The 18,599-nt window shown below is 36.1% G+C and overlaps 1 protein-coding gene and 1 long non-coding RNA gene across 8 annotated transcripts in view; both read left to right on the plus strand.

Annotated features, from left to right (window-relative positions):
- PPP1R13B (protein phosphatase 1 regulatory subunit 13B) overlaps window positions 1-18,599 on the plus strand; it is a 326,672-nt gene that overhangs the window by 294,233 nt on the left and 13,840 nt on the right. For 5 of the 7 annotated variants that reach the window (XM_061376288.1, XM_061376286.1, XM_061376287.1 and 2 more), the window contains 5 exons: window positions 12,883-12,984; window positions 13,984-14,158; window positions 14,553-14,749; window positions 16,541-16,705; window positions 18,083-18,263. In XM_061376288.1, the coding sequence (XP_061232272.1) occupies window positions 12,883-12,984; window positions 13,984-14,158; window positions 14,553-14,749; window positions 16,541-16,705; window positions 18,083-18,263 (820 nt within the window). Of the gene's footprint in view, window positions 1-9,668; window positions 10,084-12,881; window positions 12,985-13,983; window positions 14,159-14,552; window positions 14,750-16,540; window positions 16,706-18,082; window positions 18,264-18,599 lie in introns of those variants that run through there. The other 2 variants (XM_061376290.1, XM_061376291.1) reach the window with 2 other exon arrangements.
- Window positions 16,719-17,713, plus strand: LOC133224659 (uncharacterized). The gene is made up of 2 exons (XR_009728920.1): window positions 16,719-17,098; window positions 17,614-17,713. It is a non-coding gene; the product is annotated as an uncharacterized LOC133224659 (long non-coding RNA).

Below are 18,599 nucleotides of genomic sequence, written 5' to 3' on the forward strand. Positions count from 1 at the left end.
TTGTTTTCTGTAGTTGACTCAAATTGTTTTTCTATTTGATAATTTGCTTGGGGAACATAAAACGGCAGCTTGTGGTCTCCTGTACCATTTTCTCATTATTTTTGCTGTTCCTAATATTAAAATTGCTTCCCCAATTTAAAAAGACTGATATCAATAAGCTTTTTCCCTGATGGATATTGACTGAAGCCGTTGACAAGAAATACAAAATGGAGCCTGATTTTTATCGCTCACTATGAAATTTATGCTAGCTTTAGTGTAAAAGAAAATTGTGTAGAAGAGAAGTTCACCATCGTCTCACACTGGAAAGTCATAGTCCTGTACGTTTTCTTAGTCTTGAAGCTTTGACCAGTAGATAAAGGTGAGAATTAAAATTCTGTGCTGATTACATAACAGAACTGAACTTCATTATTTCTATTCAGGTAGTTCACAACAGGTAGTCCAACTGTTTTAGCATCAGGTGGCCATTACACTTTAATGCTGGGGAAACTGCTCAGGAAACTTCCCTTAACAGATAAACTTAAAACTTCTTCATATATGTACACGTAAAGCAGTTTTGAATATTACTGGTTTACCTTAGGAGAGCATGCTGTTGCTGATGGAGAGTAGATATAGCCGTCTGATGCAGTCAGTCTCTATCATATTCCATTGTGACAGTAGTAAAGCTACATTGATTTTGAGTTCATGTGGTATGGCTTGTCAAATTCTAGGTTTGGAGTTCAGATAGGTTTACTTGTGGTGACAAAATCCTTCAGTAGAACAGTATGCTGTTCATTGGCTTTAATGATTCAATCCATACAAGTGCAATAAAGGACACTAAACATCTAATACGCACTTTGTCATCTATTTCTTACATGACAGATTTTTTAAAATGCATTCCCTGATAAAGAATTTTCAAACATGGCTGAATGGGGGTTCACAAGTATACTTGCACAGGTGAAATACTTTAAGGTTTCCTCAGCCTGTTGACAAGGATATAAAAAAAAAAAATTAATTCTGAGGAAAGAGGCAAACAAGTTAAATTTTTAACAGAAGTAGTAATCCCTAGAGAGAAGAAATGGTGAAGGATAAAGAGTTTAGTCTGGAATAGAAGTTGCTCTTCACACCTGAGCTGCAAATTGAATTTAATATAAGCTTGTAAGTATTAAGTGTTTTCTGTTTGTAACATTGAACAATGGGTTTGGCAGAGGCTGCCATTCATGTGAGACAGGTTTTAATCAAATTTGCTTAAAATGAACAAATAACTAAGTCTCTGGGAATCTAGATTCAGTTAGGGGTGCCATAGCAAGGTCTAAGCAATTAATTCCATTAAAAGATGATTAAAAAATTTAGGCACAAGGAATTCTAACATTTTGCAGAGAAGGAAAAAATTCTGAAGCAATTTGCTTGTAGACTGCCTGGAACATTTTGACCATGTAAAAACCCCTAGTAATTAGCTCAAATTTTTCATAATTTTCTGTTGCAACTTTCTGTGTTGCTTTTGTTAAGGAGACGAAAATAGCTGTATCTGCTACTTCAGTTAAGGGTGTTCCCTTTCCTAAGACATACATTCCTAGAATCATTTTCACCCCTCAGAGAGGGGAGCCTTGCCGCCCCTACAGCAGTGTTCTGCACTGTAAGATTTCTTGTTCAAGCCCTGGATCAGCTTTATAGAGTATGGATTCTTCTCGGACTGATACAGTTCTTCATAAGTCTGTCTAAAGCACCTTCCAGACAGCTGGCAGAATCTTGCTCTTCAAAAAATAGAAAAACTAATCCAGTTAAAGGGCTTAAGGGGAAAAAGAATTAAATTTGGAAGTGTATGTATGTGTGTGGGGGGGAAGTATAGTCTAAAACTAATTTTAATGTATCCAAATAGCTTTTGGATTCTTGCTGGACTAGAAATCCCAGTCTCTTCAAACCTCAGTAAATGATAGTTATGTAGGGTGAAATCTCTACCACACTAAATAACTGAGATCTATAGGAAAGAACTTCTATGAAACTGTAGGGAATTCAAATGCTCCTGACCTCATACCTCACTCTGAGGCCTCTTGTAAACTTTTCAGGCAGAATCACATCATTCTTGGATTTGGAAAGTCATGAACACTGTTGTGACATGTCCTGTGTGATCTCAAATATATTTTAATTCATAATGAACAAATTTACTAGATGCTTACATTTTATAAGAATAATTTGATATCATGCAATTTTCCTGTTACAACTTTAATTATGATAGCATTAGTTTATTACTTATATTAGCTTTTAATATCTGACTTAATTCGTTTTGAGGAGCCTAACATCATTTGACTTACTGGGAACAGGAAACGCTTTTCGATCACAGTTGGAACACACTTGGAACATTCCGAAAGGATGATTTTCCTCCTTGCCTTCTCCATGTATTTATATAATCTTCGGTCTCTGTAACTTTAGATACCAAATATCTACCTGTATGACTATGGATATGAGAGATACTCGCCATAAACAGACTTGTGGTATACGAACACTTACATACACTCACTCGTAGTATACAGACTTCATAGTTGTGCTACTCTTCTGGGCATCAGAAATAGTTCTGCTCAGCAAGTTACAGGGAAGAAAGATACGGTTTTCTAGTCTGTAACAGTCAGCAGGTGGCTTCCCATTTTGCAGAGGAGGAAAGACCTAAACTGGACTCTTTACTCAATCTACACCTTTAGATTCTACATTTACAGGTTTGACTTTGCTTTTCCTCAGGCATGGCTCTGCAGTTTTACAGTAATACTTAATTGCGTATGTCCGTGGAAGTGGGAGGATGAAAAGTCCTGTCTGTTTGCTTGTTTAACCTCTAACTGTAGTACTCACTTTAGTATATTTGCATTGTGAACATGGAGCTATACAATTGACTCTCTTCCCTAAATTTCTAACGAAATAGAGCATATGGAGAACTGCCTCCAATTGTCACTGCATACAGAGATCCTGAGTTGCTTGGCCTTTATATAAAGGTAGAATAGAATAAATGAGTGCTTTAGCTGACACATAACATTATGCACATTAGCTCATAAAGTAAATGTTTCTTAAAAGAGTTCATTTGTTATTTTTCATGAAGTACTTCTGGGCTTTCACAGTCCTTACACTGGCACTGTAAACTTCAATGCCTTTTGTCATAGTTGTATCCTTTTACAGTCACATGAGAATTGTTTTTAGTTAAGCCATATATTTTAATATTAAGTTACTGTATGGGAAGGTGGAACTTGTATTTTCTTTTATTTCTGTAGTTCCTTGCAGGAGACAGATTATGAAATTCACTGTGGCCATGCAGAGCTCTAAGAGCTTAATTGCAGAAGCCTGAGAGTTTAGCTTGTCCCTTTCTGAGCAGCTTTCACTTCTGCACGGGAAACTCTTCTTGTACTTACTAGGCCAAGGTACTTTTCAGGCCACCTTTAGAGTTCTCTCTTTTATGTAGCTCTGTCATCTGCAGATTAGTGTTGCTTCTCATCTTTTCCAGAGTCTCTGTGGCTTTCCTTATGCAGTGCTGCTGTGGCCTCCTTTCTCTGACACACATTTCCATGTTCACTGACTTGTTAATTTAGTTTCCCATCCATCTAGCCTTTGGACACCTAACATACCTGTTTGCCACCTTCATGTTTTTCCCAGGCAAGTGAACGTTTCCATTTCTCTATTGTCTCTGCACTTGCCTCAAGATCTAATTGTTGTTAGGTTTGTTCCCCCTACAGCCTTCCTCAGATCAAAGCAGAGAAAATGAAAGACCCTTTAGCTAATTTAGGAGCAAGGGAGTTGAACTTGTTTTTCTTCTCTTACTCCCACTGGATGATCATACTCTCAGCTCATACCTTTTCTTGCTTGCTAAAAATAAGCCTGTTCTTTACACGGCTGGAATATTCACTGTATTATGCTTGGACATACAGTTCTTCATTAAGTGTCCTTATGGAGACCCATTTGGCTGGATCTCTTCTGTAAGTGCGCTGAATCATGTTTGAATTACTTTCTTGCAAGAACGAGTAGAGGGTGAACTTGCATGTAATTTGTGAATTTGACAAGGTAAATTACAGCATTTTATGGTTTTTATCTTCCACAATATCATAATTTTTAGATACTTAAGGAATTTTTAATGTGGCTTAGTGTTTTCTTTAGTGTTTAAAAAGCCTTAGGTCTAGGTTTTTGTTTGCCGTAGTCTTCGACTTGCAGCCTCTTGACTTACGCTATTATATACATGCTTTAGCTTTATTGCTAGCTCGTGCTTTTATCTTGTGTGCAAGATTTAAGAAAAGCTTAAGTATGTAGGGAAAAGCATGCAGCAAACACTGGAAAGGTTATTTGCATGGGACTGTAGTATTTATTTTGACTGTACTGTTTGCCTGTTATCTCAGGCAGTCCCTGTTAATAAGGAAACTGTTAAATTTCAGGTGGTATTGTTTTCTGTCACTTGAAACAGTAAAATTAAGTACCAGCAGGAATGATTTTCCTGATGTTTTTGGTATTCAGTTTTTGCACTGGGTTGGTAATACCACAGAAATACAAATGGAACAAATAATTCATGTGGTTTTGAAGCTAAATTGTCTGTATTCTTCTATCTCCAGTTTGACCTGATAATTGCAATTGGGCAAAATGTATTGGGCAACATTTTCCATTGAATATGAAAAGTGCAATGAATCAAGCTGATTGTAGTTGACAGCTGGTTTGATCTTGCAGTGATTAGGTCTTTTACTGCTGGCAAAATCCACTAGCCTTTTCCGTTAGCTGATTGTTGATGAATGCAGAGACACAGCTTTTCATACTGATAAAGTCTTTGGGGAAACATTTATTTCATATAGAATAAGATTAAAAAATATCCTACCTCCTATTGATTTCACTGAGACAAAAAGATGTGTAGAAACTCCTAAGACGTTTACAATTGTTTGCTGTGAACAAGCCATATCGAGTTAAACTATTGCAGCCAGAAAGTAACAGAAACATGGAGTTGAAGCATGTTGAAGCAATGCAAATGTTTGCAGCTGATGGGCAGCGCTGCAAAATAAAGATGTGCTCTCTTACAATTACATGGGAAAATACCAAACAGGTAATTAATTCTCAAATTTAGTAGTGGACATGTTATTTAAATACTATGTAGCTTTTGCACTTTAAATGATTTTGGGGTTTGTTGTCACATGAATGGAATGCAGACTAGTTTGGATTTTGTAATGCCTTATCTTTGAATTGAAATCCTAAACTAATCAGATTTTATTACGTGCATTTGCGGTAATTCTTAAGTTTTAAGACCTTATCAAAAGCTTGTTTACTTCAGAATGTCATGGTCAACTTTTGCTTTTAACTCCTCTGGTTTTATGGGAAGTGCAAGTCATACACCAAGTTTCATAACATCTTTCAGTTCCAAGGTATGTATTTTCAGTGCTTTTGTACTGGAACATTTTGCAATTGTTTTATTCTGTTGTTCTCATATGATACATCCTCACAGAAAAACTTCATATCGAAACAATTACTTCTGAGCAGAATAAATAATCAGTTTATTCTAATCATACTTAGCTATTCTATCAGAATGTTACTTTTCTAAAAAATCCAGAAAAACGTAGTTCCAAGGCTATTTTTAAAGGCACTTAGTGTGTTTCAACATGTATTGTAATATGTCTTCTAAAACCACTCTGAGTGAAAGGATCGGTATTGTAAAGAGGTCCGAAGTTTTGTGCACAGCTGATCTGTCATTTCTATAAGAATTCATAATTTCAGATAATTCATTTTTGTTAGGAAATGACATTGATATTTTGATTAATTTCAGCTACTGAGTGTTCTAGCTGATACTGAAGTTAACACAAACATGGTTAAGATTTCTGTGGCTGTTAAATAGTGTCTGTAAGCACAAGGAAGAAAGTTTTTTAAATAAATGATTTCCAGATACTACTTTCCTATGTGGTAGAAGTGAATAACAAGCAGTTCATTTCATATGTAGCAGATGTTCAATATATGCGTAAATCCATTTCTAATTTTGAAAATCTGTTTTACCATTGTTTTGATTTTTTTTCTGCCTGTTCTTAGCTATTCTTTGCAAAATAGAGGACAGCCTCCCTTGTGAGCTTTCTGCGAAAGCAACATGGGAACAGGAAATCTGGAACCTGTGGCTTACGCTAAATAGACTTAATAATTATATAGAGTGACTTTTATTAGTGTCAGCAAATTAAAGAAATGGCTAACAAGGTGGTGTAATTCATGAGAGATACTAAGATTTTATCTAATATAGGTGTGAGATGTGTGGTGTGAGATTTTTCAGCAAATTGTGATACAGTTGGAGTGTGTTTATTCTAAGAAACTGTTATTGCATTTATTTGCACAAATAAAATAACATTTTCATTATACATTTCTGAGTAAAGTTGCCAGATTGCATTTGTAATGTTAATGTCAAGATTATTTAAGGAGAAAGCACATACTAGGTATATTTTTCTTTAATTCCCAATATTCAGGCTGCCTTTCCTGGGTTTTATTAGCTTGTTCATTTCCATTAAGCTAAAAAAGGCATGTGCTATTGTAATTGAATTCTTTAAAATGGATTTCTGCTATCGGCACATTTCTGACCCAGTTAAAAATAATGCAAGGCGGAGCTGTGGGTAAAGCCATTAAACTGGAAATAATGTCATTCATGTTGAATTCAGAAAAAAAAAAACCCTCTAGTTTAAACAGAAACAGATATTTTGTCTTTTGCCTCTAATGTTATGTATGAGTTTTCACACAGGACTTTCAAATTGTCTTCTTTTTTCATGGCACTAGGATCAGGTTTAATGGAAAATGTGGACAAAATCTATTAGACATCATAAATTTGGTGGTACATAGGGTCAGCATGTTTCAGAAAAGTAAGGAGGTCAGAATCAACAATCTTCAGCAGATGCTCCATCCTGTGTTTGCCTCTCATAGTCCCTACACGGCACAAGGAGGCCACATACGTTTCATGTAAGACCTATCTGATACAGAACTGGTATAATTTCCCATATCTTCCATCTGTGATGGAAGCTTTCCCTATCACTACTGTTGTGCTGAGGACAGATATCCAAAATGCGTGATGGCTGTTCTTATCAGCAACCTCTAAAGCTTTGTTGCCAACTGAGCTAGTTAAAGCATCCCCTAAACTATGTTACCTTGAATGAGGCTTAAGACAGAAAAGTTACAAGTTACCGATGGGCTTCCCCTGCTTGTGTCCACCTTAGCATGTGGGAATTTGGAAATTTTTTGCTAGATTCAGCAGGCAAAGCAAAGCTGTTCCTTTCTTTCTGCTCTGGCAGTTTGGTAGTTGTGCAGAGCTGTAGCTCTTCCGTCACTGTAAATGCAGCACAGAGGAGGAGAATGCAGGGATGGCCAACTGAACTCCCTAGTTTGGGGAGGCTGAGAATTGTCAGAGCCCTGATCCCAGTCTGGAATTCATTGGCTGGGGAGTCCTCCAGTCTAGCCACGTTCATGCTTCATTCTGAGAAAATTCTCGTTCAAGTAATAAATTACTGCCTTTGTCCACATACTCATATGTCTAGTCTCAGACCTGTCATTTCTGTTTTTGTCTTGTAGCTATATAGATTTCTGGGATTTGACAGCCCTACAAAGATAAATTTCTAGTCCGGATGTAAGATTTTTATTCCCTCATTTGCCCTAGGAAGGAGCAGCAACTTAGAACAGCTATAGATTATGGAAAACTGAGTCTTTCAGTATATGCAGTAAAACAAAGAATATTTACTTCGCATTTCTATGTAGGCATTTTAAGCTTTTTCAGGAGCAACTTGCAGGACCTTTCTGACCTTTGCTGTTCCTCCTATTAGGCCAGTGAAGATGTTTCCTTTTTGCCATGGCAAAATTGCATGTATTGTTAATAAATCCCACATGGGGGAGTAAATTCTTTAGACCATGAACCTGAAGGACTCTCTTCTTGGATTTCTCTCTCTTGCCTCTAATTCAGTACTCGTCCTCAGTCCATGTTTCAGGGGGATTGATTACATGCTGATTGATTACATTTTACTTGGGTTATGTTGGACTTTGAAAATTGGCGGTTTGACCTAAAATCATCTCTGTGTGTGACAAGAGCGAAGGGTAGACTAAAGTACCAGAAGTAAAGTAGTAAAAGAGGGAGGAAGGATAGAAGGGATGGAGGTGACTGATAGGAAGAAGACTAGAAAATGTGAGTTCATTCATTGTACAAGAATAGGCATAGGAGAAGGTGGAGCTTGGCCAGTTCAGGAGGTTTGAGGTACTTTAACTTACGCTTCCTAGTTAGGGTCATGGGAGGAGAACTGAAGAATTGTGTGGGAAACAGGAGTGAGCACCTATCTTAAAAAGAGGGAAGGAACAGATAAGAGAAGTTAATGACACAGTGGCTCTTGCAAACCTAGAAAAAGATCTGAAGAGATAGCACGCAGGAAATGATTGGTAAATTCTTGTACTGCTCCAGTTTTCTTCTTCAATTAATTGGTCACATTATACTTTACACTGGCTATTTGAGTTTGCTAGGCATTGCTGAACCTAAACATGAGATTGCCCATCATTACGGTGGCCTGAAAGCTTATGAATATTTGTTTTTTTTCCTTTAAAGCTCTTATTTGTGTAAATATTTCATTATTAGTTTCAAAATAACTTTATGTTCTTACTAGTGCAAACTTATAAAATTATCTAAAGTAAGTATCTTCATTGCTTAGACATTGAGGCAAAGCAATGCATAAAATCCAGCCACATCCTAATTATGATCTTTTATTTCAAAAGGTCAGTATCATGTGTTTTTTCATTTTAATATTGACATAATTAGATTCCTCTTTAAAGATAGTTTTCCAATGGGAATAAAGGCAAAAAAACCCACTGGAATCTGCCCTTATGTCGTTACAACAGTATACTCTGTCAAATAAATAGTTTGAGTTCAGGTACAATTTTTCATTTACTATTGTGGGTTTCCAATGAGTAAACCATTTCATAATAGCTTAGAAGTATGCACTGAGGTGTTTGTGATGATAGGCAGAAGAGCATAGTGTGAGGTTAGAAAGAAAGGAAGGAGGAATAAGAAAATGAATTTTCAGAGTGACAAGACTAATGTGTTAAAGGAGGTTCCTTTTCTTAATTAAATGCCTAAGGTATGACTTGTTTTGAGGCTGCTTGTAAACTGGTTCCCAAACTATTTAATTACTACTGTACCATTTGTCTTGCCTGTCTCAAAATATTAATCATCAAATGGTAAAAATAATAGCTTGTAGTAGGAGGCTGACGTCAGAAGCTGAAACTCCAGTTCATGACAAATTCTGTCTCTCATCACAACGTTTTAAAGTGTATGCTAAACAAAATAAATACATTTTTATAAGATTCTTGTCGATATTAAGAAATTAGGGAATATAGATGTAAAGTATTCTTGTCTGTATGAGACATACATAATACTTCCTTAGTGCCTAATAATGCAGTGTTTGCTCTGTAGCATCTCATTTAGGAGTTCATCTCTATGTGTAAATGCTTCTGTGAATCAATGAGAAGAAATTTACAATTCAGCAAAACTGTCTGCTTTGATGTATCACCGTGTAGCAAATGAATCTGCGGAATCTGAAGGAGTAGATATTTGTAGTGGCTTTTTAGTACCTCCTTCAGAAGGCAGTTCTGTAGGAGGGCGTTTTTTCTTGCTGCAGGAGGAAGGAGGAGATCTGGACCTTAAATGTGATAGGCTTGTGTTTTTTATGAGAGGTGAGTGACTTCGTAGATGAAGTTGTTAATAACTAGCATGAACGGTGCAAACTTAAGAATCTGAGAAACCAGCAACCTAATTAAAGAACTGAGAAACTGCAGCGCTGTCTTTACCTTGCATAACCTGAGGTTCTGGAGAAGGACCGAGGCTGACTTCCTTCATTGGTGGTGTTCGTGTACAGATTCTTACAAGCAGACTCAAGGAATATAAAATGCTCTGATTGAATTGATTCAAGTAGATCGTGGCAAGAGAAAGATTCAGTGTTTTTCACGCGGTTTCAAAAATTATGCTATCCTGTTCTGGAGACCTGAAATCAGCAACAGTCTATCTGAAAACAATTGATTTGATGTCGAAGAGGAATTCTGCTTGGTCTGGTCACTGCTTTTGCCATGTGGATGAAAAAGAACAAACTGCGAGTGAAGTTGCAGGTTTAAAACTTTGCTTCCTCAGCTGCCTCTTCTTTTCTAAGTATAGTGTAGTTATTTCAAGTGAAAGGGACACTTGCTGGTATTCAGTGAGGTAAACGTTAAGAGATTTCTCATAGGGCATTTATATTTAAATGGTTAATTATCACTGTTCCCATGTTCTTGTGTTCTGCCATGTATAAAAGGGTTTTTAGGCATTATGCTTTCTGAATGGAACATTTCACAGTAAATAGCTTCTTCAAGGACAAGCTAATATTTGCATTAATCTTTTAATTAATCTTCTATATTTTACATAATATAAAATAATTCAGTACTTTTTCCAGGCATTATAAGATATGCTTTCAAATATGCTTATTTAAAACAGTAAAAATTCTGAGCTTTTGGATCAAACTGTGTTGTGGTTTTTTTTGTTTTTTGTGCTTTTACAGAACAATTTCTTACTGTTGTTGTGCATTCCAAGTTATGTTTTTCACTTTAAAAAAATATGTAATTTTCACTCTGTGAAATGGCTTTTTTACTTTGAAATATGCACAGCCCCTATACAGATGCCACTTTTTGAGTCTGGATATATTTTTAACAAGACTTCTTAGCAAAATAAAACATCTTTATTTTTGGACAGTGTTATGCTGAAAATTGCTACTGGAAATAGAATGAGCTATCAACGTTGTTAAACTGATGATGAAAGCAGGAAGAAGAGAAGCACCAGACTGTGCAAAATCTTCCCAGTACAAGTTGTGTATTTTTGAAACAGAGCATATGTGTATTGAGAAAATACTGTCAATTCACCCCTCCGTTTTTAAAATCAGCGATCAAAAACCTTCAGGCCGTTCTGAGCCTCTTTTAAGAACTACCTACAAAGTCCAGCAAATGCAGGTGTAGAAGTTTAGGGTTTTCTGGTAGAAGGTCATGTCAAAGGAAGTCAGCAGAGCATGAACATGGTTTGGGAGCAGCATCTCGGTTTTGTATGTTATTTTTCTTGTCTCAAGTTGGCACATTTTTGTTTGTGGATGACACCTGGAAAGGTTTCCTTACTTTCTTACCCAATTAGTGCCTCTCAGTCTGTAATTATTAATAACATGTCTCTCTTTGATTTATTAGCTGGTGGCCACAGATGTGTACAAGTCCTTTGGCCTTAAAAAAGTACTCGGAAAGACTCACTCGTCTGTCATAAGTCATCCTAATAAAAAAGTACACGCTACTGTGTTAAATCTTTTCTTTTGTTCTCCCTCCCTTCCTTTCCCCCTCCCCTTTTTTATTTTATTATTTTTTTAATTACTGTGTTCACTAACAGAGTGTTGAAATAGAAAATTAGTGGTTTGGGTGGATTTTATCTTTTGTTCTGGTTTCACCATTCTATATAGCTATAACTAAATAGATATTTTTAAATTACTCCTCTAACATGAGTAATTTTCATAATTTATTCAGTAGGAAATGTTCAGAGGGACAATAACTTTTTTGAAATATTTTTGTCCAACATATCTGTATCATGCATCTAAGATGCAGCAGCTTGAAAAGTTACTGTTCAAAATCTGGCTCATTTTAGTGACTGACCTTGAGGTGTGTATCTTTACTTGAATAATTGTATGCAGAAACAGGAATTACTAACTGGATTTCAGGTAGAAAGAAGAAGAAAAAAAAAAAGGAGAAATCAGTCATTTTAAAACAAATAGTATTTTCTGACTGAAGGGTTATTCTGAACTTCTTACTTTCTGGCATAGTTTTTCAAAGGCTGGTATTTTCTTTCTGTGCAAATGCTAAAGTTGTGGTTAAACCATGGAATTTTAAGATTGTGGGTTTTGGTTTTCTGAGTAGCCAAGCAGGTATTTGGCAAGTGTCAGCCTCTGGAATTTGTCTTGCTACACTTCACTCTCTTGTGATTGCACAGTAAAAACTGGTTGAAGTGAAGTAATTTAATGTACAGATTTCAATTCTGTTAGTTGTCAGAACTATGAATATACCGAAACAATGCATTTATTTTCAAAACCACATATTTGGTCTCACACATTGTCACAGCATTATATAAATTTTAAATAATTTTCAGTAATTGCCTTTCTACCCCAATTCTGTAAATATTTTGTTGGTTTTGATATGCAAAAGGAGTGATAGAGCCCCAATAATATCTCGTTTTCTCATTTAGAGTTCACTCAGTAGTAGCCACTTGCTTATCCAAAGGGGACCACTTTGCTTCACTTTGTACAGACTTTTTTCACTCAGATTATTACCTTAAATGCTCCAATCTGACAGGAAGTTTCACCATTTTCAGATGTGAGATTGATGATGGAGATAGCTTTTACTTAAGCCTTTGTCTAAAGGTTTTCATGAGGTCTTGTGCTGCGCTAAGTAAATAATGCTAGCCACATGTTAAAGCTGCCAAGATAGCTACACTGAAAATATTAGGAAAGGAAAGAAGATTCTGATTCCAATACTGCTTAAAATACCTGCTTGCATGTGTGTTAGCACATGTGCCATACCAGTGCTGTGTACTGATTCTGCAGAATATCTAACAGAACAGTGTTAAACATAGTATAAGGGCTTTTTTTCTCTTGTTTGTTTTGTATCCTAATATTTTCATCTTTTATCTGCTTTTTCAGTTTCTGCTTTTTCTGTCCTTGGCGTGTGCCTGGTCTGTGTCCTTTATTTCTGCTCTGAGCTTCCTAACTGTTTCATAGGGATCATTGTTCTTTCTCTGAGGACTGCAAAGGAGGCTTTAGCCTTCAGGCTCTGAGGAGTGGGGATTTAGCTTCTATCATCAGAACACTTAATATACGTCAGCGCATTAATGTAACATTTTGTATTCTGCAGGTTGGGAATCCACGTGTTGAGCTTACTCTTTCTGAACTTCAAGATATGGCTGCCCGACAACAGCAGCAGATTGAAAATCAACAGCAAATGCTGGTTGCTAAGGTAATAATTATATACAGATCATAATAAATACAAATTTCTTTCACCATATGCAAGTGTAATTTTCATGGATTTAAAAAAAAACATTCAGTCTAGATAAGCTCAGGAAGACTTGAATCCATTGTTTTACCAAGTTAATCAGGCAATATACAACATTTCAGTGTAAATGACACTATAATAACCTATGTCAGGCCGAGTTACGTGTCTTTAGAAAAAAATATTAAAAACTTTTATTTGTCTCTTTTGTGGGGCCCACTTCATGATCTGTTATACATCAGGCTTGACTTTATGCTCATCTTTAGTAGCTCATTCACTCCACTATAGCAATAGTGCTGTGAGATTGTGCCCACTTCATATATATTTACGTATTACATTTCCGAAGTCCCTGTATTACAAGAATCAAGGTATGTTTTCAGAGTGAGGAGTGGGTTTAATGTTTCTGACATTGTTGTGTTAACAATATACAGTATGCATTGGATGCTTGGAGTACCTAGGAATCAGTCTATCAATTTTGTAGCTCTTTCTTGATGGAAATAATGTGGAAAAGGAAACATTTTCCTTGTGTGCCCAGCAGGCGGACTGTTATTTAGAACTGGAACTTGATCTTGGGGTAGGTCAACTTGTTAAAAATGGTGTGTCGGACCTATTTTGTTGCCTGTGGGAAGCCAGATAACATCATTGCAAGTTTGTTTTGCAATGGCAGGAGATGAGTTAATAGTGTCAGCAAACAAATGCCAGAGGAAGCTTCATGTGCATTTGAATGAGTGTTCCGGTGAGGGTTGTAATTGCACATATATGTAAATTTGGTCTAAAAAATCTTAAATCTCTGCTGTAAAACAGATTTAACAATGTAGAGCACTTTTCTAGAGGGACTGATAAATCTTTTAACCTTTTAACTTCATTTTTAACAGCAACCTTTTCTGATTTCTGGAAATATAAAACCCCACTGATCATCATGATGTGTTTCTCCAAGGTAATTTTATCATTTTATCATTTTATCAGGAACAACGTTTGCGTTATCTGAAGCAGCAAGAACGTCGTCAGCAGCAGTCTGTTTCTGAGAGTGAAAAGCTCCAGAAACTTAAAGAACGTGTTGAAACCCAGGAGACAAAGCTGAAAAAAATCCGTGCCATGAGAGGACAAGTGGACTACAGCAAGATAATGAATGGCAATCTGTGTACGTAGAATTTTTAAGGAGCATACTTGGTTTAATTTACTGTTTTCTGCATGACTAGCAAATAATGCTATATTGCTTGTCATTATAGCATTGAAACAGGATTTCAGATAGATTTTTTTCTTTTTGTCTTAGAGGGTGTGCTGTGTTTCTATGAAATATGTATATGTTGGAACTTCTTGTTTTCTATACTCAGACTAAGTTAGAATAAGTCTGTTCTCTTAATATTAGGAAATACTACGACTGTTAGCAAATTCCCAACACATAAATATTTTATATGAGTATGTATGTACTAGATTTAAAACTGAAGTGTTGTATTTATCAGTACCTGTAGAATTAAAATATTAACTTCTGCGTTACTTAATTGCTTTTTGGTTTTTTATCTTGTTAATTTTAGCAACTGAAATTGAGCATATAAGTGCCATGTTCCAGGAAAAGCAGCAGGAGCTACAGGCTGCAGTGTTAAAAGTGGATCAGCTTACTCAGCAACTGGAGGATTTAAGGAAAGGGAAACTCAATGGGTTTCAGTCTTATAATGGACAAATGACGGGACCTGCAGCAATAGAATTGAAAAAGTTGTATCAAGAGCTACAAGTAAGTAATGGAGAGATGCTATTTGGATGTCAGCTGTAGATTTTAAAAAAGTAGTATTACTATACTTATGTATAGCCATTTGGTTCTGAAACATCTCATAATATGGGTGTATTGGAAAGCTGTCGATGTGTGAGGTTGTAGTGAGCATATAACTCTCTTTAAAATAGAATCTCATTAGCTTTAAGAACTATTTTTGTTGTTGCTCATACACATTATGATACAAAGTGCACAAGTGTTCTGAAGGGCATTTCTCAGCCCCTAATACTGCAGTGCTGACTGTTGACATAATCTATTTCTTCTAATCTCTCAATAAATTAAAAAAAAAATAAATTGTATTTTTCTATTTTTCAAAAGAACTGGATGTAGCAAGCTCATATAGATGGCATCTTCACTTGGAGACATGACTGGGCAGTGAATAAAAGTAAATTTAAACTACATTAGGAAAATACAGCTATTATATCTTGTGTGAATAAAGAAAATACATAAGACTTAAATTACACAATTTAACAGAATCATCAAAAATAGAAGCCGCACTATGTTTACTGCACTATATAGTGCTCTATAGCTGCGGTATACTTACACAGCATTCCCTGTATCCCTATTGTTTATCTTCCTCCAAGGAGGCTGTTAAATCTGAAGTGCAGTTCTTGCATAAGTAATAAAATACTCAACTTATATTGAAATTCTGTCCAGTTTTTATGTTTAAAAGTTATGGAATTCTTAACTATGTGCCAATGTGTCAGGATTTGAGGGCTTTTTTTAATTTACTCATGTACTTTATTGTAATCAAGACAACAACTCGAATATATTTAATATACCAAAATCAGTCTCAACCACTTCTTATATGGGCAAGTACAATATAACACAAGATCATGTGTTTTGATTAAGTAGGAATGATTCCTTTTTTTCTCCTCTTTTTCCCCTTTAAACATTTATACAAGGCATATATGCCTTGTGAGTATTTTGAAGTGCTAAGATGCTCAATAGATTAAGATTTCTTTTGTGCTTCACAGCGATGCCATACACATTTGTCAAGACTTAAATTTGCCTCAGGTGTTTTTTGCATGTCACATTACCATGAAAATTGAAACACTGAGACAATACTGTCAGAGTTATTGAAGGTATGAAAAAATGCCAGTGGGAAAGCAAGAGAAGTAATTATAAACACTGTCATGGTTGATTTAAGCCATAAAGGTAATCCATGCCCTAATCTGCTGGAAACCTGCTGTGAAGGTTTCAGTGTAATCCTGGTGTAGAGAGGAAAATCTGTGCCAAGTCCCTGCACTAGCAGTTCAGTTAACCTGACATCAAGAAGTTTCATGTGGAACTGGAAATAGAATCAGTAGCATAATTTCTGTTACAAATTGTGTATCACTGAGTTTTCATGTTAATCAGTCTCAGTTAAACATAACTTTTAATAAACATTTTCTATGATTTAATTTTTCACAGTGGATTTCAGTTCTGAAATGGCTCTATGCCTATTTCTTCAATCCATTTGCTATAAATGGGATGCAGCCTACATGTATTTAATAGGTATCCACTAGTTTTATTAGGACATTCTTTTGCTGTTTTCCTTTAAGAGTTGTGGCTGCAAATGCTTATTTGACAGGCCATGTAACATTAGAGATGTCAGAAAAAGTTGCCAAATCAAGTTGCTTTGTGTTTTTTAACACTGTATTAAAAAACAAGTTGACAACAGACAGAATGAAGTAACAGAATGAAGGAACTGCCCTAACAAGTGCTTTTTTCTTTCTCTCTTCCTTTCTTTCTATTTTTTTCCCCTTTTTTAAGATTCGTAACAGGCTTAACCAGGAGCAGAACTCCAAGCTTCAGCAGCAAAAAGAACTCTTGAACAAACGCAATATGGAGGTGGCTATGATGGACAAGCGAATCAATGAGCTGCGCGAACGACTATACAAGAAAAAAGTTGAGGCACGTCAAAAAGAAAACATTCCTGTAAGATAAACTGTTAAAAGGGCCACACTTTAGTTTATCAAGAGCCTATAAAAACTACACTTTTTCCCAACTGCATAACACGATTACATCAAAGAACCTGTTTTAAAAGTAATAGGCTTCTTAAAAAGTATTATAAAGTTTTCCATACAAGAAAACTGATAGACCAAGTGTATTTTCTTTTTCTTTATAGCACAGATCATAGTATATTAAAAATTATGGTAGTTTATGTTTCTAGGAAGGAAAGTGTAATTATGGGCTGTGTTTCAAAGCATGAAAGCGCAACAGTTTGGGTTTTATAAAATACTTATCTTCCAGTTTGGAAAATTGAAAATATGTAAGTGGTCTGGTAAAGTTAGCCTCAATAGCTGCCTGGAACTTTGATAAGAAATCACAGTATCACAGTATGTTAGAGATTGGAAGGGACCTCAAAAGATCATCTAGTCCAATCCCCCTGCCAGAGCAGGAACACCTAGATAAGGTTACACAGGAACGTGTCCAGGCGGGTTTTGAATGTCTCCAGAGAAGGAGACTCCACGACCTCCCTGGGCAGCCTGTTCCAGTGTTCTGTCACCCTCACTGAGAAGTTTCTTCTCAAGTTTAAGTGGAACCTCTTGTGTTCCAGTTTGTACCCATTTCCCCTTGTCCTATCATTGTTTGCCACTGAGAAGAGCCTGGCTCCATCCTCGTGACACTCCCCCTTTATATATTTATATACACTAATAAGGTCACCCCTCAATCTCCTCCAAACTATAGAGACCCAGCTCCCTCAGTCTTTCCTCATAAGGGAGATGCTCCACTCCCTTAATCATCTTAGTTGCCCTGCGCTAGACTCTCTCCAGCAGGTCCCTGTCCTTCTTAAACTGAGGGGCCCAGAACTGGACACAATATTCCAGATGAGGTCTCACCAGGGCAGAGTAGACCATTTATCTAAGGATCAGAGAGATCAATTCTGGATTTCCACACATATTCGTAGCTGGAGGTATTGCTCTAAAAAAAAAAACAAACAAACAAACAAAAAAAAAAAAACAAAAAAACCAAACCAAACAAACCACACATACATAGTTGAACACTTAAGAACTCATTTTAGTCCATTTGCCTAAGAAAGGCCCAGTGAAAGTGACCTTACACAGATAGAGCTCTCTACAAGAAATTTATTTGCTGTGGCTGAGAAATCTAATTTTTCATGTGTTGATTTTAACAAATGAAACTTGTACTTTATGCTTTTTTTTGTAGAAGCATGGAGTATGGTAACCTAATTATTAACGTGTCTTGGCTATAGTGCATGGTTCTAGTAATTAAATCTAGACCTCCTGTTCATGCACAAATGCCTAGGGTAAATGGAAGTTCACATTTCAATTTGTCTGGTTTTTTTTTTAGTTGAATCGTATTAATGGCACTTCCTCACCCCAGTCATCCCTGAGTGCTTCAGGAAGGGTGGCAGCAGTAGGACCTTACATCCAAGTTCCAAGTGCTGGCACTTATGCTGTACCAGTAGATCCAGTTAAGCCACAGTCTCTCACCATTACTTCTAGCTCAACACATGGAAGATCAAAATCTGGTAAGTACTTCAGTGTGGTGCTTATTAATACATATGGTTTGGAAAGGAGTAATAAAGAAAGAGTAATCTTGGGAGCACCAGTGTTGGCATAATCACTGTACTTGAGGAGGTGTTTCAGATGTCTTGATACTGTTCTGTGAATTGGACATTAGTCATTTGTTATGAGGTGGTTTTGCTTCTTTCCATTAATTTTTCTTAGGAGACTTGAGTGTTTTCTTTGAAATTTTACTAGATGGCACACAGCTAAAAGGAGCACACATTCCTTCACAGATTCTTTGTTTTGTCTTTAATAGTTTTTCAGTTAGTGCATTTGAATATAATAATTAATGAATAATC

Source organism: Neopsephotus bourkii, unplaced genomic scaffold (genome assembly GCF_033783945.1).
Source record: "Neopsephotus bourkii isolate Nb327-2 ecotype Australia unplaced genomic scaffold, CSIRO-AGI_Nbou_v1 NB_1707, whole genome shotgun sequence".
NCBI classification, from domain to species: domain Eukaryota; kingdom Metazoa; phylum Chordata; class Aves; order Psittaciformes; family Psittacidae; genus Neopsephotus; species Neopsephotus bourkii.